General features: G+C 38.2%; 1 protein-coding gene across 7 annotated transcripts in view; it reads right to left on the bottom strand.

Annotated features, from left to right (window-relative positions):
* Nucleotides 1–25,186, bottom strand: part of ARHGAP29 (Rho GTPase activating protein 29) — a 56,766-nt gene that overhangs the window by 10,614 nt on the left and 20,966 nt on the right. For all 7 annotated transcript variants that reach the window (XM_075508332.1, XM_075508331.1, XM_075508336.1 and 4 more), the window contains 11 exons: nucleotides 18,211–18,354; nucleotides 9,332–9,428; nucleotides 8,912–8,984; nucleotides 4,904–4,964; nucleotides 4,284–4,421; nucleotides 3,938–4,002; nucleotides 3,329–3,439; nucleotides 3,117–3,197; nucleotides 2,629–2,817; nucleotides 2,250–2,387; nucleotides 750–940 (listed from right to left, as the gene is read on the bottom strand). In XM_075508332.1, the coding sequence (XP_075364447.1) occupies nucleotides 750–940; nucleotides 2,250–2,387; nucleotides 2,629–2,817; nucleotides 3,117–3,197; nucleotides 3,329–3,439; nucleotides 3,938–4,002; nucleotides 4,284–4,421; nucleotides 4,904–4,964; nucleotides 8,912–8,984; nucleotides 9,332–9,428; nucleotides 18,211–18,354 (1,288 nt within the window). The remainder of the gene's footprint in view (nucleotides 1–749; nucleotides 941–2,249; nucleotides 2,388–2,628; nucleotides 2,818–3,116; nucleotides 3,198–3,328; nucleotides 3,440–3,937; nucleotides 4,003–4,283; nucleotides 4,422–4,903; nucleotides 4,965–8,911; nucleotides 8,985–9,331; nucleotides 9,429–18,210; nucleotides 18,355–25,186) is intronic.

The raw sequence follows: 25,186 nt of genomic DNA, 5'->3' as shown, positions 1-25,186 counted from the left end.
GACACTTTCCTGTAGAACTGTGAAACACACAGATTGGAATGGATATTCTCGTGCTTTAGTGCCAAGGCAACTATTTTACAAGAAGTTAAAGGTGGAAAAGCATTTGGCATACTGACACCAGGCGTTGTCTTTTTGTCTCGTAGCCTTTACTTCCACATTAGCTCTATCTTTAATAGATTAACAGTAAAAACTGCCATTTCACACAGGTTGGAAAAAATGATTAAGTTATAACATAGGGACATGTGGACTCTCAAATTTTTTTAGTCACACAGCATGAGACAGAAATCAAGCAACACTTCCTGCCAAAAAGTTGCCAAATGTAAACAGTATGAAAGAAGGTACTGTAGTAGCAAGGCCTGCAGAAGAGGAAGACTACCTCCTCAGACTTTCTAAACTGATTACCAAACACTACTGCTACACCACACTACAGAGTTCAAAATTTACATTTTTCATATTAACCAGTATCTACATTAAAATATTAACAAGTCAATTCTTGCACAACAATTGTCAATGTTTTAGCAAGTCTTATTACACAAAATTACTTTCTGCTTCGGAATTTAAAGTCAGGTTTTAATGTCAACATCACATAAAATCTACAAAAAGATGAGTCAAAGAAAGAGAGAATGATAAAGAATGGTAAAACACCAGGATTCATTTAATTCCTCCAAAAATGTTCTTTTACTGTTAAACACATGTGCCTACCATTTAATTCTAAACCAAGCAAATGCCACCTGTCGTTTGGGACTCACCCATCAACTTGGGAACTCTGCGTTTCAAAAGAACCTGATTCCATAGGAACACCTTCCTTTGGCAAACTTTTCACAAACTCCGAATACCGCTGACCAGGGTCATAGAGTTTGGCACTCTCACAGAGGGACTGGTAGTTCACTGGAAGAGATACAACCTGAGCATGCTGCAGCTGGAACAGGTTAACTGTTGCCTGTTGGGAGAAAAAAATTTCAGTATTTGTAGATCATTTACTAGATATTTCACTTGCACTTTGCTCAACCCAAATTAATATCCCAACAGAAAATTATGTAAACAATAAGACTAGAAAAATTCTAGAAAATAGTAACAATCGTAGGGATGGACTTTGTGCAAGATTCCTGAAAGTCAACTGCAAAAACTTCATCTGTAGTATAGATACTAGTATTCCTCTTCCCTCTGGGTTATTGAATCCTCCAGGTAGCAAAGGCAGTTCCAGTGGCTTCCCACTTTGGGCTGATCAAGATAAACAGCAAGGTTTTTTGCTCCCAAAAAGGTATTTTTCATGCTATGGAGGGAATTTTAGTGACCACTACAATGATGAAGTCATTGGAGTGCCAAACCCAGATGAGCTCCATATCACCTTGAGATAAGAAATGGACAAAACTCCTCATCCCAACAGAACAGATTAACTGGACACTTTCTTTGTCAAATTACATAAAACTTCTGAAATATTTTATCACAAGACAGAGACCAGGGAAGGGGACACTGCATGGCTGCTTCTTCAGCTTTGGGGTTGCAAAGTAGCTCACAATTTAGCTATACTTGAACTGACAAGTTTGTCTAAGCTTTCTACTGGTCGTATGGGTTGGTTTTGGGGTTGCTTGGGGACAGGGTGTGTGTTTGTCTGGGTTTTTATTTTCCTCCCCTGCCCCAGCATTAAATTGTCTTTGTCTCATCTATTGGCATAATGCGCTCTTAAAGCTTTTTTAAAAACTATGTATGTAGATATACTGTTTTGACAATCCTTTGCTTATTTACACACATTAAATTAATACATTGAATTAGTCACAATGGATCCTGTAGTAATTAAGACTGTCATCAAGATTAGCAGGCTCCATGCTGCAGCATGTTAATGTCCATTCTGTGCTTGAGCCAAACATCTTTGCCAACGCACTAATGAAAATAATGGGAATGGGAGCTGTACTCTTAAGCAACAGAGTAACACTACTGCCATCAATATTCTTAGAGAGATTTTACAAGAATTGTGTAGTCAGGGTTCTTGCAAAGCAACAGCTCATAAAAAAACCCCAAAACATTGAAGACATGTATAACACCCTCCCCCTTTTTTTTTTTTTTTTAAACTCCTAACAGAAAGGGAATACCACAAACATAATTAAAAGTTTTCCTTCTTTTCCTATTGGCTTCACCTCTGTCCTTTGAAAACTTTCTATTTGAAGCAGTTAACACTACAGATGGGGCCTTCTCTTAGTCTTAAAATACTTATATATCTGTGCCAAACATATTTTAAAAAGCATGCTTACAGCTTTAAGAGTAAGATCACACTGGTAAATAAGTTCCCGAAGCTGTGTTAAGACATCACTTTTAAAGCTTTCCAAATCATTTCTTTTTTCTTCAACCTCTGCCATGCTTGCTTTATAGTGTTCATTGGCCTCTTCAGCCTAGAGAAAACACAAGTATAAAGGGTTGACGGGACTACAGGCCTTGACACTAGAAGCAAGAAAAAATCCACACAAGATGCTTGTAACTGGAGATTCCCATTTAGGATAAAGGCCCCGAACAGCATTGCACGATGAAAATTAAGAATTATGAATAGAACACTTGCTTAAATGCTCCCATTGGGAAAGCATGAGTAAAACCAGTGTAGGCTTAACTTTAAAAGCAAGGAACAAAACCTCTTACTTTTTGAAGAGCTTCCTCTTCTAGCCTTCGTTTTTTTTCCAGTTGCTTGCTGAAATCTTTCACAAAGCTTCCACTTGAGCTAAGATGTTCCTCCTCGGCACGCGCAGTGCAGGATTTTGCCTTTTCATACTCATCTTGACGCTGTGTATGTAGCAACTTCGCTTTTCTTAGAGCAGCTTCCAGCTCTTGCTGCAGAATGCAACAAAAGAAAAAAGCAAAAGAATTAATGATTTTAATTTTCCAGTTGTTTAATGTGATGTTTAAAGAGGCTGTTACACACAGGTCTGTACACCGCAGTTCAAAGTACATAGTCATAGAAAGATAACATCTTACAAATACAATATGTCATGAAACTGACAGTTACATACTACATCCAATAAGCCCTGTAGATTCTACATGTGAATTTAAGTGCATAAGCCTAGTTTGAAAGTTTTGTCCTTTTGAAGAATTTTAGATTGAACACTGTTAGATATGAAAGAAATACCAACCATTTTTTTCTGTTCTCGCTGCCAAAGCTCCTTGATATCTTTCCTTTGTCTATCCAACTCATTTTTCCTTCCGAGAAGAGGCTAGATAGGAAACATTAATAGAGTACATAAAAGACTTATAGGCTGCAAGTTTGTTCTTTTGAAAAATCTGTGCTGTTACAAAACTTTTAAAAAACCCTAAACAATATCTTGGTATTTTTCTTTAAGCTTACCTGCACAAATTTGTTAGACTGGAGAGCTGCAGCTGTTTGTTGCCAAAGTTGATTGTTCTCAATATCATTTTGAAAAGCATTAATGAATATTGATTGGAATGGCATATAATCCTAAAATTACACACAACAAAACATTAATGTTCTAGGTAAGGTAGAGGTACGCTGACATTCTAAATGTCTGTACAATTGAACTAGATTTTCAATTAAATTTAGTAAGGTATTCATATGTGTGTGGAAGTCAGAGTTCGGTATGAATGTAGAAGATGACTGATTTTTCAGCTACGTTTCATTATACTAGGAAAACACTCTTAAAGAGAAGCCTACAAGTGCAAACCACAAAGCATACAAGATATTGATAGAAAAAAGCATATCGTGAAAACTATAAGGCTATGCTGCATTTTCAACAAAAATAAAATTCATATATCCACATTTCCATAGGGCATGGGAAGACATAAAATACAGCAGATCATTTAACCAGTGATTTACAGTATAAATCAATTCTATATCAACTTAAAAATCCATTCCTCAACATCCCCAAAGCTTCACTTTTGAGCAAGGCATCCAATACATATTTAAGACTTTAAAATAAAGCCCCTAAGATGTACTTACCTGGTGTCCAACAACAGCTTTAGCAGTTTCAGCCATTTTTGCTAAGTTTTTAGCACACTCCACTTCTGTTAAAAAAAAAAAAATCACAGTTACTGTTTACACTAACAGTTGTACCACATGCTAAATGCTTTTTACATTCTTCCTCTAACAGATAGGCTACAGAGGGGACCACCTTCCCTTTGTTACAGGCCTTTAATTATAGGAAACGTGCAATAGTTCTGTCCACTTCAGCGGAACAGCTACTAATTTAGAAATCACATTATTGACAGTCTGCAGCACAGAGACCTGACAACAGATTTAATTTCATCATGGCAAAGCTGATTAAATACCAGAAAGAGCCACTCACCCAAGCTAAGCTTTTTTTCTACCCACGCGACTACATCCTTGGTATATTTTGACCATGCTTTAGCATAGGACAGAGCTGATTCAATTCCACTGTCATTTCTTAGGAGCATGCTATCAACCTCCTCTGCTCGAAGATGTCCTGAAAATAAAGCATCGAACACAAAGTGAATTTTAGACATGACCACACAGTGAGAGCAAAGCCAGTATTAGCCAACTGTGAATGCTTAAGCAGCTCTGATCTTGAGTTGGTCTTTAATGCTAGTTGACTCTAAACAGGACTGACAGAGGTTTTAGAACAAATGAAAAGGTCATAGTATTTTATCTGGAGTAGTCATATGGTCAGCATAACTTTCTTTAAGAAAGTGACCCAACAAAACACCAAACATATGATGACATACAGAAGTGCTTCAGGCCTTGGTTTTTCCCCTCCCCCTCCCAAAAAGCAACCCAGGCTGGTTATTCACAAAAGCATAAAACCTCTGCAATAGCAAATTTTTTTACAGTGAAGTTTTAATGACATAATAGGTGTAAAAAAGTGACCAAGCAACTTACTTATAACATTTTAGAAGATGAAAATACAGATGCAGAATGGCGTTTGTTAATATTAAATGAATGGCCTACCTTGAATATCATCCCTTTCATGCAGTGAACCCCCAGACTCCACAGAGAGATTCTCAAAAGACTAGTGTACAAGAAACAAAACATTAAGTTAGCGAAGAAAAGCTCGCACTGGAACTGACAGGCTAACAAAATAAATGGCATTATCTGCCCCCCCTTTTTTTTTGCAGATAACGCAACAAACTGTACTGTGCCTTAGATGACAAGGAGTGACAATACCTTCTAAGCTCCCATAGCTGTCGACTGAGACATAATAAATAGCAAGGAATCATTATATACCTTTAAATCAACAATCTTGAAAGGTTGTGATGAAAGGAGTTAATTGTTTAACAAATCAGGTTGATATTTAAGTGACCTCCAGCTTTTCTTAGATCCCCACCTATCTTTTAAAAAAGATTTCATACAGACCTAATGTCATATAACAGACACCATTCTACAAGCCATTAGAGTCCTGTATTTCTTCCTCAAGGGAATAAAGTTATGATTTCTCCTAAATTACTTGCAGGTGTGCACTGTAGGCACAAAAGCTGACTAGTAACACTTGCTAATGAAGCCATGACAATCAGTACAACCTGACAGAATTTAAATCAATAATAAAAGGAATTTAGAACAAGTTTTCATCCCTACCTTTGTCCTCATGCTGCATTTTGCTACCCCTTTAATTGTGCAAGTTGAACTATTTGTAGGATTATGCTGTGAACCAGGCGACTGAACAAATTTAAATGAATAAAAAGTTTACCTAGTAACCACCACCCCCTTTTTAAAACAAACAAACAAAAAACAACAGAACCCTACATCATTTTAAATGAATAAAATACTCTTGAAAACTCAGAAGCAGAGAGCAGGCAGAAGACAAAGGCCAAGAAATAGCTGCAAAGTGGCCTCAAGCTTTACAAGAACAGCTTGTTTCCATTTTAGACTTTGGTTTTATTTTCAGACTTAAAGCTAAAATGGAGCACAGCAACAATGATGCAAGTAGTTGTTTTGGGTTTTTTTTTTTTTTTAATGTAAATGGAAACTGATCATAAATCACACAAAAATCCCTCAATCATTGCTTACTTCACAGCAAAAGCAGCTTTTCCATATACCAAAACATGCAAGGTATTAATCATCAGTTACATTGAACAGAATCAAACTACAGTCTAAAGAACACTCCATTCCTAAGGAAGTGGAATACTAGTACAATTGCTGTCTAATAAAAGAGAGTTTCAGTAAAATGGAAGGGCTTCTTCAGAACAGGTGGGAAATCCATCCAAAGCTGTCTATCAACCAAACAGTAAAAAAAAAAAAAAAACCCACCACAACAAAAAACCCCCAAACCACTAAATTTAGGGATGGATCGATATTTGGTTGCACAGAAAGCCTGAACATTCCTAGATTTAGTTCTGATTTGGGTATAAAGTATTACTGTCTTCAAGTAGATTTTAAAGTGGCATACAGTTGTTAGGGAAGAACAAATAAGAAGAAGAAAAACACCCCATATTTTATATTAACTCAAGAGGCACTTAGAAGTTCTGGTCCTAAAAATTTATTTCCCATTCTATAAGACCTAAATCATTTCAGTCCCAAGAACTGTTCACTCCTTTCCAGTACTTCAGGCACACAGTCTAGTTAGGGCAGCTAATCAATGCTCAGTCATCCATCCACATTCACCCCACTGCAAATACGTAATACCATGTTTTAAAAGCAAGCACATGGACAACTACTTTTACTTATGTCCTTATTATCAGAACTTGACCCATACAGCTTGTTCCCTCAAGCATCCAATGACTCATTTCAGTGAGCCTAGCAAAAATAAAAACAAACAAAAAAAGCTTGACTTCCACATAGATTTAACTTCTCAACTTCAACCAGTCTCTACTGCCTTTTTTCCCCATTACTCAAGAACTCTCACCCTGACAGAGGCAAATCTCTGCACACATTCTGAAAATTTTATTCTTCTCCTTTATTATGCTCTCAGATCTACACAGCATCGAATAACATTCAAATAGCTTGTTGAGTAATGAAAGGTCAGACATGCCTGTCTCATCTCTTCAAATGTGTTCTAAAGCTCTTCTGTTTTTAATTAAGAAATATCTTTGCTTCCACCTTGTACTTCGGGTTGTACTACAAGAGCTAAAATGAGAATTACATTTGCTAAGAGGGGGTACACATATCATTTAACTCAAGCTTCCAAGTGGAATGCCTGAACTAAAGAATGTAGACTCCCCCTGCAGTCAAGAGAAACAAGATCAGCCCCCCCTCGACCCCCCCAGCAATCCTCAACAGCTTAGTTAAGGAGGTCCCTAACCCAGCAGGCAATTAAAATCTTTCTCCTTAATTAACCCTCAAAGCATTTACATGTTAAATTCTACCAAAATGTTATGCTCTAATCTTTTTAAGATACAGCTAGCTGCTATGTTCAACCACTGAATGTACACATCTACAGGAATGAAGAGTTAATACAGCTACTTAAGTATTTTGCATTTAACTCCTTGTAACACTCAACTCTTAGTTGGTCTCCAAATTGCTCTCTGAATTGCAAATTCAAGTGAAATGCTTCATTCGTTAAATATGTATGTATTTGCCTGAATGAAAATGCACTTAAATTTAAGACCGATTTCCAAGAAATTGAACCATATTATCCTACCTGCTCCAAAATTTATAATTGCTACTTTCCACATTAGGAAAAGCAAATAACACTACAAAAAAGAGCTTTTAAATATAAGCTGGTGACTTCTGGAGCACCTAGAATAGAATTTGTTCTTCACTTCACTATATTCTAATTTCCCCTTGGTCTTCCCCCACCCCCACGTTCAGAAGAGTGATCTTTTAGCCAAGCATTGACTTCACAACACAATACATGGGACCATCTCGTTCCACAGGAACACATTTTTGCATTGCAAAGTCATTACAAGATTAAAATGTTGACAAATTCAGCACCTTCCTTCTGCTGGTGAACCCATTAGCTGAAACAGTACTTGTCCAAGTAATCTCATTTAAGTTACATGAGATGCTGGCTTCTGTGCTATTTTATTTCATACTTTTTATCAGCAATCTAATCCTCTGATTCTAAGTCTGCTGGAACCAGTTTTCTGAGCAGCCTCCTTCCCCACCATGTTGTTTGCAGAGATGAGTTTTGTAGCAGCTACAGAAGTAGAACTGTGATCATCCATCTTTCTCACACATGTGTTATCAAACAGTGAAAATTTAAAAGACTACTACTCAGCTGCACAGCATTACTATGATCAAGCCTGTGTGAAGGAATGCTAAGCCTTAAGTACATTTCAATGAAGCCTTTAAAAACGCCACAATCTAAAATTTTTAACCTTGCTACAACTTAGCTTGTCATATACACCAATTATCAGCTGCATTTTCCTTGCACATAACTTTTAATTTGACTGGATTTACTTGAAAGTCTGCGTCTAGATACACAAAAATTCAGAACAGAATTAGGTACTGAGCATTTTTTAATCTCACCTTCAAAGTGTTTAAAGGGGAGTTTAAAACACTAATGTTTTTCTTTGACTACCTATAAGTTGACAGTGCTATTTCAGTTCTCTTAGTGAATTGATGTTGAGACAGCTACAGCACAAACTGGGCTCTGGAAGAAGAAAAGGTTATTTTCTAATGAATATTAGTCTTTAAAAGCCAAAAAGAGGTCATTAAACCTTTAGCTTCTAGGTCTAACAGATCTATTCTAACTACTCCAGCATGCAAATCATTCAAGTATCTTACTTTTAAGTATTTAGTTCTTTTCACTTAATCAATTTAAAAATCTCAAATACAATTGCAGTAGGTTATCATTTACATATTTGAGTGTTAGCCCCTTTGAGTCATCACTGGCATTTAGAATTAAGCATACATTCAAACATCTGAAACCTTGAATGCATTTTTTCATGGGTTTAATCTTGTTTTAACACTCAGAAGGCTCCAAGTGTCCCAGCCTCATGATGCACATAGTTTCAGTGGAAACGAAAATCTCCTTTAAAAGGTATCATTCCACAGTCCAAGAGAACATGTTCAGCCTACCCGACTTCTCCGAGATACAGGAAGTCCCAATGACGAGCCATTGTCTACATCTCCCATAAGGAAGTCTGAAACTCTGCCAGAAAAACAAAGAATTGTGTTATTTCATTACTTTACCTCACCAAGCAATTTCAGGTCACCTAGAAAAAAATTTCAGGTAGTGTTTCTAATATCCTTTAAAAGTTCTGCAAACAATTTTTAGAAGTAGTCTTCTATTCCCTGCAACTTCTATACCATCATTGTTTTCCTTGTTAAGAAAAAAAAAACCCAAACAAAGCAGTAAAATTGTTCTGGATGTGGTTAATTTAAACTAGTTTATCAGCTAATATTTGTCCAAAAGGAAACAAAAGTTTTTGTTGTTTGGTCTTAATTTGATTCAGCTCCACCAAGCTCTTTAAAAACTCCTTCTGGATTCCAACTTACACGTTTCCAAAGGTGAATGCCAATGTTTCAATGGAAGAAAATATTTCACTGAAGAGTTCTCGCTTGTTTTCTTCGTTAACTTCTTTGAAGTTCACCGCTTAGGAAAAACATGAAAACCAAAGGGTGAGAAGTGGGGTCAATCAAGCAAGTTTACTAGGCCTAGAGACAAATTTTATACACAGTGTCTCCTACAGAACATGCAACATTATATTTTTCTGAACAATTGGAAAAAAAAAAAACAAACCACTTTTAAAGAAGATTAGTAAGAAAGTAAACACTAAAGGAAAGAAATTAACACAATCCACATGCTTCCCACAATGAAATCAGATTACTCTTTCACTTCCTGTATCTTCCCACTTGAGAAGCAGCTTTGTGTGGGAACATGATGGTAATGTGAGGGGAAGAGAAAAACAATCATTTTACCAGCAAGAGACAAATCACACAGCAGCAGCAACACCACAAAGCAGCTCACAAATGCAGTCAAATATTTGAAAAACTGTTTCTTTCCTGGGTAGAAATTTCAGAATTCAGAACAGGAGCAGTAGTTTATGGGGGTGCCCTGCCCAACTGTATGCAATCCTGTGTATGTATCCAGAACACAGGATTTCTGGCTTGAGTACAAACAGAAAGCTATCAAAAGGTAGCGTCCATTGCAAAACCCTTTAATTATTAGCTCCACAGTCTGGCAAAAGCCCCTCAGTTTCGCCTGTTAAAAGTGGGGAAGAAACTCAGCATAACTGTCATTGTTCCAAAATAGGAAAAGGAGCATTCCTGGACAAACTAGATGGTTTAAACTGGTGATCAAGACAAATATTTAGCCACTCAACGCTGAGCCTTTAACATGCTTCCATGACAAATGAATACGGAGACAAGAAGAATGATTCATCCAGAGTTTCTATTAACAACTAGTGGACAAGAGGGAGGAGGGAGAAAGAAGACAAAAAGCACAATCATTTTTGTCTGTTTCCAACTTAACTCCTTAAATCATTCGTGACTGGGAAATTTTTTGTGGAGACATCGGGTACGCTCCTTTGAGCCGAAGCTGAGCCCTCTGGCTGGAAGTTTTCCCAATTTTACATTGCGAGAAGTCACAATTTCACATGAGTATTTATTTTTAAAAAGTTTAATTTTTTTAAGCAATGCAATATTCTTAATTATCTAGATGCCTAAGTTACACTCACACTCATCTGCTTCAGAGATACTGCAATGACATACATACAGCTATTCACCCCTATTCATCACTTTTTGCAAGACCTGTGAGAACGTTAATTTGTGTATCCTCCTTACATCGCAAGTACAAATATGGAAATAACGGACTGCAATGACTTCTAGAAGTAGCAAAAACTAAATCATGTTAAAATGTTGTCCATTCTACACACATTTTCTTAGCAAATTAAAGTAACAGACTTTAATCTTAAAAAGTATTCAAACTTCCTGCCAGGTGCCTAAACACTAATGGGTAACAAACAAAGAAAGTACAGTAATCTGCTCCCCCATTAGACTTCCTTTGTGAAAGGAAAAGTTTTTAACCAGTAAATTAACACAGTTGAATCCATTCCTTTTCACACAGCATGCCAACAGGCCTGATCAACATTTTTATAACAACTATTTCTACACAAAGCTATTACGGAAAATATGTATTCTTCTCATGGGCTGTTTTCACAATTACTTGCAGATCTGGAAGAATGTGTTGTAATAAGTCTACAGCAAAAAAAAAATTGCCATGTATTACAAAAATTAACAGTCTCCGTTGCCATAGTTCACTGCTAAATTAAGGCTTCTCCTACCTCTTCGTTCTTCTACACTTTGTAATTACATAAAAAAATGCCTCTGGCACCTTTGTTTGAAATGAGACTCAATAAAGCTCCACAGATATATATATTTTATATATATATATGTGTGTGTGTGTGTATATTTTTTTTTTTAACAACTTTGTAAATAGCAGTGGATTTCTTTATTTTTTTTAAATTCAGGTTAGTTGAAAACCTCAACTGTCCAGAGATAACGCTGCTTATAAATCTAAACTTTGCATTCCAAATCATTAAGCAACAACAGTTACTACGAGATCTATTGATTACCAACCACTAATGACTGGAAAAATCATTTGAGTGCTGGCACGAAAAACAGTTTCAAAATTAAAAGCAACCAACAAAAACTGTCTATACATTCAAAGCACTTACCACTGAAACATTCGTATATCCATTAGCTGCAGTGTCTTCAGAGAAAGAGCACTTCTTTCACTTTGCTAATGAGACATTAATATAGATAGCCTCTCCCTAAAGGAATGCTGTCTGTTTCACTCTGCCTTCCTGTTCCAGGAAGAGTTTTGTTAAGCTTTACACTTTATATACCAGAGAAATCCTTTCTTTTCAGGATCCATCACAAACGGAGTAACCAATCTCAAATTTTTCAGAATTACCACTTCTCCCAAAAAAAGGTTAGTCCAAGCTTTTTGTAATTCAGTGGAATACAAACACCTTTCTTCTAGCTTACTACAACTGGAATGCTGATGTACTTAACATCAACTTTAAACCATGCACGCTCTTTCCCCAGGACATCCTGACTGCACACAATAGCGACTGACAACAATGAACTATAGTAATCTTTCCATGTCTGGAAATGACAGCTATCTATCTATAGTTCCACAGATTTCAAAGCAAGTATACAACTTAACAACACTTTAAAATAAGACTTCAGATGGCACATAATGAACTTTAAAAAACTGTATGATAGCAATACATTAAAATCCAGAATCCAGTACCTGAAATGCAAGCCTAGCTTGCATTAAAGTGGATCTATATTTCCAAAGCTAGCAAAGCTGCCTTCAAACTGAGGTGGGTTTGGCAACCTCATAAAAATGCTGCAAGACACTGCAAAGTTTCAACTCTTGGGTCATGCCACCAAAAGCTTTCTGAATGAAGCACAGAAGAAGCTGGGGAACCAGCAACAGCCATGGAAGTTTTGGAAGCCAGAATCCCAGAAGCTGAAGCAGCAGCTGAGGACATTTGAGCAACACTTCTGAAATTATGAATAAGAGGCTGCCAGCTGTCAAGACCAAAGTGCAACCAGGGCCTTTAAAAGATGATGCTTAGACAGCTCACAGTGCCCACAGCACCGCACACAGGCTTCTGTGATGCTCTCTTGTCCCCTTCCAGTCAAATCAAGACAGCACAGCCCAGGAAACCCAGGGGACACAGCCATGCCAGGGTCTGCAGGAGTTCGCTTGCTTCCTCCTTCCCCCTCCCCATAGACATGTGCAGGACTGGCAGCAGCAAAGCTACCTTGCCATCTGTCTGCAGAGCCTGGCCAAGTCTAAACTACACCAGCTTGCAGAATTTACTCTTTGCAGGTCAATTTTGTTGTACCTAATAGATAGATACGGTAACACCACTGTATCTATTTCCTTAGACAGGAATACATCTTCAATCCATACTTTACTAGCTGACTTTTAAGCAGTAAGCAATTGGCTGACTTATTGGAACTGAATACCTTTGCAATTAATTTTCTGTCGTCAAACTCCCAACAATGCTTTCAAGAACCTTTCAGAACTATTTCAAAACCACCACCCAAGCAAACAAAAAACCCAACCAAGATCAAAAAACACTCCTTCTCCCAAAACAAGGACTTGTTTTATTACCTCTCATCTTTAAAAACATGTGTAAAAAAAAAATGGGGGGAGGAACCTGAATAAAGAGCAGTAGTACACAGACTGGAAAGAGGCAGAAGAGTATTCTCGGGATCTCACAGCTAGAGAGGATCAGCAGGCTGCCCAGGCCCCACTGTTCTACTTTTAGTTCTCTGTGCCATATAATTTCACCAGTCTGTACTTCCTACCAAGTTTGGCAGTCTCCCCAACTTTAGCTGGATGCCAGCAAGACAAGTTTGAGGAACTGTTTCCTACTCCATCCATAATAAATTTTGCTCTGAATTTACATCACAGATACACCAACAAAACTGAAATTACTTCACCTTGCTAGAGGTATTTAACTTTGATGCAGAACTATTAGAAAAAAACATACCTAAAAAGGGAATTTCTACAAGTGCAATTTTTGGCTTTACCAGGAAGCTGCGTCCATTCTAGTGATCCAGTTAAGTCAAAAGGTGCAATTTAGAGCAAAAGAACAGTACAAACTTGAATTCAGCATGGGATCAGGAGAACCATGTACTCTGGGGCCATCAGCTATTTAAAGACACTGAGTGGGAAAATAACAACTATGAGTATGATGGTGTGCCAGACTGGGAAGTGACTTCCAGAAATAGGAGTCTGAACAGGTTCCAGGCAAGACACTTCAGTAAGTCTCAATTCTTCCAGATCAAGTGAGGTGTCATTTAAAAGACACCCTTCATGAAGCACTCGAGTAAGCATGTATAAGTAGCAGAGTCCAAGCAAAGAGGCCTAGTGAACCATGTCATGTCCAAGATATAACCAGATAAATCAATTTTTTTTCCCCTACATTTTCCTGCAACCTCAGTCTAAAATGGTAGAAGTCTGACATTATTTGTTATGCCAAACATCTGTAGCAAGATTAAGATAACATGCTATAGCTAGTTTTTCCTTCAATCTGTCCAAAAGGAAACGCACTAGACATCCGAAGCAGAACTACAAGCACATTCATATCATTCCCACTGAAGGACCTGAGAAATGGCCGAGAAGCTTGAAGGAGGGGCACAAGCACTCTAATTTTTGCTAGCATTCAAAATATTCCCACTTGCAGTAATTTAAAGGGGGTGCTCTGTCTGCACTGGACATTACATTTAAATCACAGTGCAACTTGTCATACTTACGAGAGTACTTCACAAACCAGAGTCACTGACAGTCACTGGTTCCAAAGTTATTGTAACTGATTTCATTAAGAGCAAAAGCATTCATTTGTTAAAATAACCATTTGCGCCTATATGAAGTTCCAAATACAGACTAGATTGAAACCCTGGCATTATGCAAAGATTCAAAAAGGTCTTTCTAGAACCTAAACCAGTTATGCTTCTATTGGGGGGGGGGGAGGGGGGGAGGGGGGCGGCTGGGCAGAAATCATGTGTAAATCCCAGCTTGTTTCTATTTCATCCTCTCCTAAATAAACATCAGAAATTTTCCATGCCATGTTAATCTTCTTCCTCGTCATAAATCTGACTACAGATACAGAGTACTTCCACATCTTTTTATAGTTCTGTCCTCCAATGACAAGAAACAGATGAGTCGGAAGAACTTCTTTCATAATGTCACATTAACATTGCCTGGGAAGACAGAGGAAAAAGGATACCGGTTCTATCCTACCAGCTCCTCACATTCTTGTAGCTTCCTGTTTATTCAAAAGTTACATTACTTCTAGTGAAATAATCACAGCTGAAAACCTGTGAACGCATGTGTTACCGACAGGCCACTGTAAGCAAACTTGAGGTCTGATATGCTTACCATTCACCACAACATGCTGTATTTTTACTTCAGCTTCCTCAGTTCCAGCAGTCATACACTTCAGTTTGAATACAAACACAGAGCAGTATGATCCTCACACAAAAACCAGCTGTAAAAACCAGAGAGGTGCTAAAGACAAACTGCCTTCACATGTACCACAGGTTATGCTGGGGGGAGGTAGGCCGTTTTCATACAGCAAAGGTTTTGCTGTTCTCAGAGAAGTAGGACTGAAGTACCAGTCAGAAAGAGCCGAAGCCCTGTAACTCCGTTTCCATCTCCAGACACATGAGGAATACAATACATGGCTGAGCAAACACTGATAGGCATTACTAAAGTCTTCATATGAAAGTACTTGTTTGTATCAAAGGCTACAAATATTGAGGTAGGACTGACCGAGACCACCTTCTTTAGTGTGATCCGGAGCTCCCTTTCCTTGCAATTAATTTGGGAACTCCACAAGGCCAGGTCACACAGCGCTGGATCACAGGAACGACAATTTGCCAGAGCGAGTTTGTTCTTTGGCTAAAGCAAACACAACCAGACAGTTTATGCCAGCCTCTCCATTCTAGGTCCAGAACGTATGCTGCTTATGATACAGCAATAACTCAATGAGAAATTAGTGAGAATGCTATGAACAGCAATTGTATGCCATAATCTTTTATTCCATCAGAAAACACTTTTTATCTATTTATTCAAGCTGGAAGAACACATTTGTATCAGATCAGCACTGTGCACCATACCATTGCTGCACTTTGGATCCTGTAGCAGGAGTCCCAGGGCTACATTTTCAGTACTGTCAAATCACTGCCAATGAGAAAATTATTCAAAGTAATATAACCAAGGGGGGGGGGGGGGGGGGGGAAGTCAGAACTTGAGCTCAGTTCCAGCTCAAGGATGAAGACTGTTACCATAACAAAATCAACTCCTTTCATGCCTTTTTCCTTTGAGAGGTTTCTCATCATACAAGATCATATTTAAGATAGTTCAAGTGAGCTATGGCTGAACATAGACTTTTCAGATGTACCTAAAGTACAGTCTTACAACTTGACCCACTTGAACACATTTGACAGAAAACTGGAGGACATGACTGTAGTGCTTTTGTTTCAAGTGGCATTCTTACAACAATAAAGAGTGGAGTTAATTACAGAATTCTGTAATTATACAATATACACAGTGCTTTCCTAACAATAGTTTTTCTTTCCATATAGAAAATAATGCAATCCCTCCATGACTGTAGCTCCTCAAACTCAATATATTAACAGTGAGTGAACTCTACAATGCAAATGTTAGTAGTTAATTTCAAGTGCAAACATATCAATTACATGAACTAAAATCTGTTGAGGGGAAAAAAAGCTAAAAAGTATTTGTGAATATCTGCATTGCCAAAAAAAGGCTTAGTACTAAAGTTATTTCTTCTGCTCACTATCAAGCGAAATGAACAAATCCTAAAATAACTATTCAAAGAAAAGCTACTCATCAAACTAGGCAGAAACAGATGCATATAAGAAAATGTATGAAACACCAATGCATCTGCCCAGGGTTCAGTGCTATTGAAACAGTATAATGGAACAGTGTGCACCAAGAAGAGGAAAAAATATGTATGGCATCAAACTCAGAAGGCTGCAAGTACTCTGGAGGAATGGATTATGTAATTCAACAAAGTGCTTAATTCTCCACTTCAGAATCAGAAGGGGAGGAGGGAGAATACATAAATCTAGATCTGAAAAACTGGTTCAGCACTGGAACTACAGAACGTGACCTTTGACTTATCATGGACTTTAAATTGAACACAAAAATTGACAAGGCGGCCAACATTACTATGGAATCAATCAACAATGTTACCATGTGAGACAAGGAAAGTAATTCTACTGCTTTACTCTGTAATGGTAAACTTGGACAGTATAGACAGTGATCAATTTGGGGCATTGCATATCAAGAACAACCTTGATAAACTATGTAGTCGAGAGAGGATAGATATTATTGCAATAGTTTTTGGAAACATAATTTAGCAAAGGTTGACGTAATTTGATTTACTTGCATACCTTAAGTTCTCCTCAATGTCTCTTAAATTACAGAAAGAGCAGTTGAACATTGTCCTGTGTCCACTGAAATGAGGAGGGAGTGGAAGACACATAGTAATCTTGCCATAGCACTTAAGCATGGAAACAGCTTGTCTAAGGTGGATGTAGAATTATGTTTACTAAACATTTAACCTGTTCTCATGTATAAATATCTGATTACCATTGTACACGTGTACAAGATATCAACAAGACAAACAGCAACCTCTCAGGGATACCCTCTGCATTTCTACTGTTATGTACAATTCTCTAAAGCAAGTTCAGAAGTTGCAGAGTTATAATCCTCTGATCATTTCAAATACCAGGGAGAGATCTATAGGAAACTCTACATGTAGCAGGAAGAAAAGGCAAAGTGGGCTGCTAGTACCTGCCAAGATCAAACAAACTGGCAAAGCTATGTATCAACAGGAATAATCCATAAGAAGCTTGGAAGAATCCAAAGATATAGGAATCGGGCAGCTAAACCCGTTACCTTTTTAACTGATATTCCTACTTTACTGAATCAGCAGTGTATGTTCAGACATACTTAGGATAATTAGGAAACAAGGGGAAAAACCCTAGAACAAGGAGAAAAACTAAATCATGCGTCTCTGAAGGAAGATGTTCCACATGATTTAACACTGGCAAGAGGTGGAGATTTAACCCTACTCAAAGTATTCTCCATGCCACATGGAAGAAACTGTACTGGTTCCACAGTAATATACTGGACTTATTCCACAGTAGGGAGAGCTGCAGTCAAAGGCTACACGGAGAAGAATCAGCTATGGTTAATGGGGCTGGAGCAATTGTGTGCTTCACCATTTGCGTTTGTCTGACACGCAGAGAAGTGCAGCAGCAAAGGCCAGCAATAGAAAGTATTAACGTATATATCTGCAAGGCTTTTTTTGTTGCTGTTGACACCTTTACCATGCTTATGATGTGTCTGTGGAATTTATAACTTAAGTGTTAGGCCATTCAGATTTGGATTGCTCATTTAGGTATTTATTCACTTCATATAAATACACCACCATCCGTACAAATTCATAGAATTAAGCAAAGATTTTTGGCAAATCTCTAAGTGGATAAACGTGAGGTTTATTATTCTGTGATATTATTCTGTGATACACAGGTAAAGAAAAGTTCAAGATCAAAGGCTTGTGCTTTTGGAATTCAGTGTAGGTTTGCAGCTAGCTTCCTATAAGCAAAATTTTATTATACCAACAGGAGAACAAGCTATTTATAATATCACTTTTCACTTAGAGAAGGTACTTTTAAACAAGTGTTAAGTTATTACTCTTTAAAAAAAGCCTGTTTCTTCTGTATACATAGAATCCTATCTATAAGTCCAAGCCAGAGTCAATCAAGTCACTAATTACAGTTTTCCAAGAATATGAAAGGTAGTAATTCCTTACCTTTTACTTTTGCAATAACTGTTCCTGCAGCACTAAGAATATCAACTGAGTTTAGAGTCTGATGTTTATTTATCACTGCTTTTAAAACACGTAGCAACTCCCCCAGGCGTTCGTGTACTACCTGATGCAGGCCATCTTGATTTTCTGAAAAAAAGTAAAGGAGAAACTACATTAAAACAGTGAATTAATGCCCAATCACATTACAAACCACTTTGATGGTATTAAGCTGCACTGAAGTCTAGGCCATATGGAAGCTGGGCCTGCTTAGAACAAAGAAATGGTTAAAAAAAGACTTATACTAGGGCTTGCCAACAGTTTACTTGCAACGTTGTATGCCGTTTACGTATAAACTCATTTCTCCCAAAAAGTCAAGCAAGTATACTTTAAAAAAAGTTACCAATACCCTAAGGTTTCTGAATTAAACCATATTTTTCTCATGTCATTTCATCAACCACCATTTTGATAATTACATCTATTCGAAAGTGTATCAACAAAAGCAGATTTGGATTGCTTATTAGATATTTCTTCACCTGAGAAATTCAACACCATTTCTGTATATTCATAGAATTAAAAAAAGATTTTTGGCAAATGTTGGCTAGCTTTTAACTGAAGTGTCAGTCAAATCTTAAGCATCTTTAATATATTAAACCTAGACCTACAAAGGTCTGTCTTTAAGCATGTCACCCCTGATAAAGTTGAACACCTAAATTATTTTGTGGAATTAGGCCATCAGAAAAATTCTCAAACAAGCACACATATAGGGTGATGGTTTTTACAGTATATGCCTCTTGCTATGCACCCCTAAATCCCGCCCCTGCCTTATTTAAAAAAAAAATAGTTCTTGTTGCATACATGGCACAGGTTAAACCACAAGCTCTTCCGTTCTGTTACAGAAGAGGTGCTGGTGCACGGAATTAAAGTTTCACATGCACTAGAGTGCTGCGTTGCAAGTTGTGGTAAAAAGCTTTCAAATTCAGGAAAGTCTAGCTTATGAAAAAGAAAAAGAGGATCTAATACAAGCTGACTCACTTCCCCCCCGAGCAAAAAGGAATGGCAGTTCTGTGTTGTCTGTGGCCATGATAACAAACAGGTCAATACAGACAATTACAGTACAGTGCAAATTGATCCAGTGTTACTCAGAGAACAGTTTCAAATCTGAGCCATTTTGTTCTGGCTACAAGACATTATATTTAGGCTAGAGGCACCTAAATTTTTCTAAGGAATCAACGAAGTACAACATGACACACCAGTACAGTATATCACTACTGTCAGGTGGGTAGGTGGGAGGACTACATACAAATTACATGCGATTGTATCTAGTGCAAAAGCAAGCCTTCTAAGGACCACTGTGCTTCAGGCTTTATCTCCCTAGATGTCAAGTGTCAGGAGATTTTTTTCAACTCAGAGTAGCTTATACATGGTCAAAGGAAAAGCCTTGACTCGGGAAGTGGACTAAGGCAAAAACTTTATCTACCATTCACCGGCACTTTGCGTGTTTTTTCCTGCTGGAGGGGAGTAGGAAGCTCTGTCCGTAACAGGACACACAGAAGTCTAGGAAAACCCATCTTACACAGCAGTAAATTAAGAAAGCTCTATGTAATTTATTAAAGAAACATTGTCGTGGCTTTATCTTCATTTACATGTATACATAACAGGTTTTAACTGAGGACTCAAACACAGCAAAGGCCAAAAAATGTCAAGAGGCTGGTACTAAATGTGGCTATGATTCAGTACATACACATTAGTAGCAGAGGTAGTTTATCACAAACACTCATTGATCTAAAAGCATACTATAGCTCAGAGTTTGGAACTTAATGGGGAAAGCAATCCAGGCTTGAAGCAGTTTCCGTGCAAGCAACAATGGCAGAAGCTGGGACCTTGGATAAGAGATTATTTATAGGGAATATGAAAGAATATTAGAAAATCATGAAAGGCATGAAAATGGTGGGTAGAATCAACCACTTACCAACGTCTTTCAGTTAAATATAACACACTTCAGATGATTAACCAGAGCAAGCAGGAGCCAGATTCAAAACAGAAAAGGGTGATTCTTCATGTAAGAGACTTGTGGAATTTCTTGCCAAAACACAGCATTGACACAAGTAGTTTACATGGAAACAAGGAGAGACTGGGCAAGCTCTTCTAAGTTTCCCTGTGGGTTACTAATGAGACAATAGATACCTTACCAGGTCAGGCCATGGGTCCAGATAGCCTGTGCCTTACACAGCGGTGGGCGATGCTGCTTCGGAGATTAGACAAGACTGGCCGCTTTCTGCAGTCCAGTCCCCCAGCACCCACAACTACTGCACCACAGTTGTTCCTGTGCACTTCAGTAACTGCTTACAGACCTCCTGTCTTTGAATTCATTTAATTCCTTTTGAACCTGCCTCCACACCTTCTTTTCACTCAACTACTCCACTCTTTAGTCTACTGAACTACTAAGCATTGTACTAAAACAAACAATGTAACCTGCTCAAGAACTCCCCCAAGCAGAAAGGGTTCAGAGGATGGGAGAAGTAACATATACGTCCAACTTACCATTTTTACTCTTCTCTAGCTATTCACTTTTGGCAGTCATTGGAGCTCAGACACTGAGTTAGACACAGCTTTAGTCTAAGCCAGCATGCCATTGCCACCTTGTAACAGTTGGAGAAATTCTATAGCTGTCAAAATGAAACCAGATAATTTTAATGGTCCCTTCGGGCTTTAATCCATCAAAGCCTCAATTGTACTCCGTCAATGCAAGAATAAATGCTGTTGGGAGTACCAGGCAGCTCCAGGCAAAGGCAATGGGGAAAAGGAAAGACAGCAGAGCTCTACTGATGCCCACAAACCCAAAGTGGATCATACAACATAGAAAATATATCTGAAAATTATAGTAAAATGTTATTTTGACGAAATTGGATCTTAGATAGTTAAAGGTAATTCCAATTAGTTCATTAACAAACACATCTAGTGTGTAGACTTAAGTTTTGAAATACTTAAGGAGGACGTAGTCTATGGAGATCGTGTCTCATCTCTTCTTACAAACCTCCAGAGGCAGAAAAATATTCCACAATGCCTCACTGGGACTAATGATTTATATTGGCAGGACTGGGACAGATAGGCTTTTATGGAGGCATTTGAAGGCTATATGCCACAAACCTTCCCCATCAGCGGTCTCTGTCTAACCAGAATATACGCAGTCCTCACATGAAGGGCATGAATATTGTGGTCAGCTGGCTAGAGATGGTCTGCACAAGTGCACCATTTGACCAGAACTGCATCTCTTGCCTAGCCAAGATGAAGGTGTCCCTGTCTTCTGATGCACAGATGTCCACTTGTGGCTGGAAAGAAAAGAGTTCCTAATCAAGCGATCAGGAATACGAATGCACATACCCCATAACCAGGTCCTTTTGGCAAAATGGTGGGTAGACTTTTGGACCCCTAACAAGTAGGGGAGGGGAATCAAGGCAGGAAAGCAGTCAAACCAATCTACAGATTGCTCCCAGTTTGAGAGTCCTCAGGAAGGAGTGCAGAGGCCTGTGACATACTGCATGAATTATTCTGGGGAGCTCAGTGTGACCCACAACTAAAGGCTTGTCATTACAGGATAAAACAGCCTCTTGATGTTCCTTACAGGTTAGGTCAAGGAAAAAAACCAAACCCATACAGAAGACTAATTAAAGCATATTGATCCCAAAATGCAGTTTCTTAGTATTAAGATTTGATAATATCTCACCAGACCAACAGAGTTGGGGAAAAAAGCAAAAGAAGTGGGAGGGGGAGGAGAGAGAGAAAAAAAACTTAAGGGACACAAGCCTCTCAAGTCTGAAACAGAAGCAGTAAGCTTCAAAGGGAAATGCAAGTTGAAAACAACTGCTGAGTTGAATTAGATGTTTATCATACCATCCAGGAGAACACTATCACTAAAATAATGCATTCAAGCATGAGATAGTTATTTGTACTCTCAAAAGCAAAGGTCTGGCTACACCCAACTGAGATTTCTTTGTATTCCATCACTGTATTATTTGTTTACAAAATATCTGAAACATTGTTTCTATGCCTCCAGAAGACAAAAGGGCTGTGACACAAGTGGTGCTCAGGGAGGGGTGGGGGCAGAAGCCATCAGGAACCACAACTACACTGCATTCAGCTACTGATACTCACCAAACAGACACTAAAACAGAGATTTCCTGTTCAGGACAGATTTATAAACCTCGGGCAGTAAAACAATCTAAATATGCCAGATTAACAGAAACACAGTTTTAATACTAAGGAGTCCGAAAACAGCTATGAGACCAAAACAACGGTAGAGCCAATACTGTTTACAGTGAAAAGAATGCATGAGGAAATGTGTCTCCAACAAGTTCTTGCAGCAATTCAATCTGACTTAAGCAGTCATAAAAATTAATATTTACTTTCAGTTTTTCTTCTGTCCCTTGTCTCACTGTACACATTCATTTATCTACATGAAGTCAAGCACGAAATTCCTCAACCAATGGATGCTATATTAGGTTTAGAAATCTCTTGCAAGGTTAATAACACGAATTGCAATACCATAGAAGACTAGTTAGTACTCAGGACCAGAGGACTCCGAGTGCCAGTGATCCTGCAGCACAAAGGGCCTCTCTAGGCACGCGAGTTCAGCTGTTTGCTTAGATGACCATGGTCTCCTGAAGAATCAGTCATCCCTCTAACCCCCAAAAGAAAAAAAACAGAGCTCTTAAAACTGAAGGGGGAGGGGGAGAGGTTGAGGAGATAGGTTGGGGAGATAAGAAAAAAAGAAAGGTTGGGGAGAGCTTCGTAGCCTATCTGCAAATCTTCTTTCATTGGGATTTAAAATGTCATTTACATTAGCTGAAAAGAAGCTCTTCCAAAATGTAGAGGCGACCACACAAAAGCATACTCTGTAGGAGAAGTGGAGAAAGAAGAACAGGGTGAAAAAGCGTGTATTCAAAGCTGGCAAACCTAATGCAGAAGAATGATATAACAAAGCAGCTGGGAAGCCTGTCAGTGTTAGCCAAGCCATCTCAGTAGTACACTGTTGTGATTAGCATCCCACTCCTCTATGGTTTTGGTAACCACATTTTATAACCACTCATCCATCTTTAATATAAAAACAGTGTAAGCTACCTATTTTCTAATTTTAGGTATCTCTCAACAGGAAGCCTTTTTTAGTAAATATTAGCAAGCAATAATGGCCTTACAGCTATGGATTCTGTTCATGCAAAACAAAATAAAATTTGCTCATCAAGCTTGTCAGCGCCAGTCACCCTCCCTGCCAAGTCAGGGCTGGTCACAATACACACAGTCGGGAAAGGCACTGCTGTGTCAGTTGGCTGGTATTCTTTTGTCCGACCTGATTTATTGTTGGCCCAAACATTTCTGAAGCTGTTTATTTCAACAAATGTTTGCCAGGACAAGTTAAATACAGACTAACATACAGTTTTTTCCCCTCCATGGCCATCACATATCCTACACTGCAGTTCAGACCCATACAGAAGATGCATGTACCATTCTGCTTACCGCTTCTCCACCTAGAACATTAATGCTTTCTAACACCAGCAGACTCTCCCTCTACTACCCATTTTCCACCAGTCGTAAAAGAAGGGGAACCACTAATACAACTATTGTTTTGCTGTGGCTAAAAGTCTGTTTAGAACTGAAGTTGGTCACACTGATGAAAGGGAAAGATAGAGTATTGATTTAGATAAACCAACTGAAAAGTAACACATCCATGAAAAATTCTTGAAGTCAGATTACATATGAGACTTTCAAAGCAAATATTCTAGTTCACACCATCTAATAAAGTCCTGCTTTCCATAAGAGGCTTTTTACAAGCAGAAAGATGTGATTATTTACTTCATGAATTCCATAGCTTTCAAGAATGTTACACAGAGCGAAAGTTACTATCAGTGTGGAACAACCTGCCATGCATACGCTCTACAGCCACAAGTTTATATACATAGACCATTCTTTTTACTATAGGGGGGAATATATATAAACTTATGTCACTGGTTGTGAAAAATCTTACTATAAACAAGGTAACTTGTATTTTTTCACAAATAGTTTCTCCATCTACCCTCACAAACACAATTAAATGCCTTGTCTTTGATAAGTGTCTACCATGAACTAACTCACTCACTCTATAGACGTTACCACTAGTTTAAGAAGATGAGTAAATGCAACTGGATGAGAACACTTAAATGCCATTGTGTACAAAGCCACTGAGCCATAGCCAGTGGCAGAAACTAACCACCACCCTTGCTAGGTTTAGTCCCCATTTTGAGAACTCCCTTTGTAAACTGCTGCTTTCCTAGGATCAGCTGAGGAGGATGTACTTCAGCTCCCCTTTTACTTCCACTGAAATACAGGAGCCTCAGTTCTGGTTTTAAGTACCACTTCACATCTGCATAAATCCCAATCTCCTTCAGAAGAAAGGGAGAAGCCAGACAGAACAGTCTTGCAGGGTGGTGGCGAGAACAAGCACACAAACTGGGAATCAATCTCCCCAATATCTGAATATCTGGATACAGAATGTTTTATTAAAGTTTCACCTTATGGAACCTGAACAGTCAGCTCCTTATCGCTTTTGATCTTGGAAGATAATTTTGAGTAACCAACATTTCAATCTCCAAGACCAACATCTTGGCTAAAAGACTGTCAACTCTTATTTACCAATAACCTCATCTTTGGCCTTAAGGTAAATTACATCCCATTTCCATTATGTTACACAGGAGGATTACATCGTATCAGTAGTTATGCCACCTAGGTCAGGGGGAAAAAAGTCAGCATTGGAATGAATCCAAAGTAAACAACTTTAAACTGATCCAAAGTAAAACAACTTTAAACTAAAGTCACGTTACTATCATCTTCATCAATGTCCATGAGCATGACAGAGTAGGCAAAACAATCATACAACAGTGAACTGTGTGGAAATCACCCAGTTCCTACATCTGCAGTTTGGGAAACAGTCCCAGATTAACCCATCATT

This window comes from Mycteria americana, chromosome 7 (genome assembly GCF_035582795.1).
Source record: "Mycteria americana isolate JAX WOST 10 ecotype Jacksonville Zoo and Gardens chromosome 7, USCA_MyAme_1.0, whole genome shotgun sequence".
Lineage (NCBI taxonomy): Eukaryota > Metazoa > Chordata > Aves > Ciconiiformes > Ciconiidae > Mycteria > Mycteria americana.
Note: the sequence above shows the minus strand (reverse complement) of the source record. Positions and strands in the feature narration are given on the sequence as shown.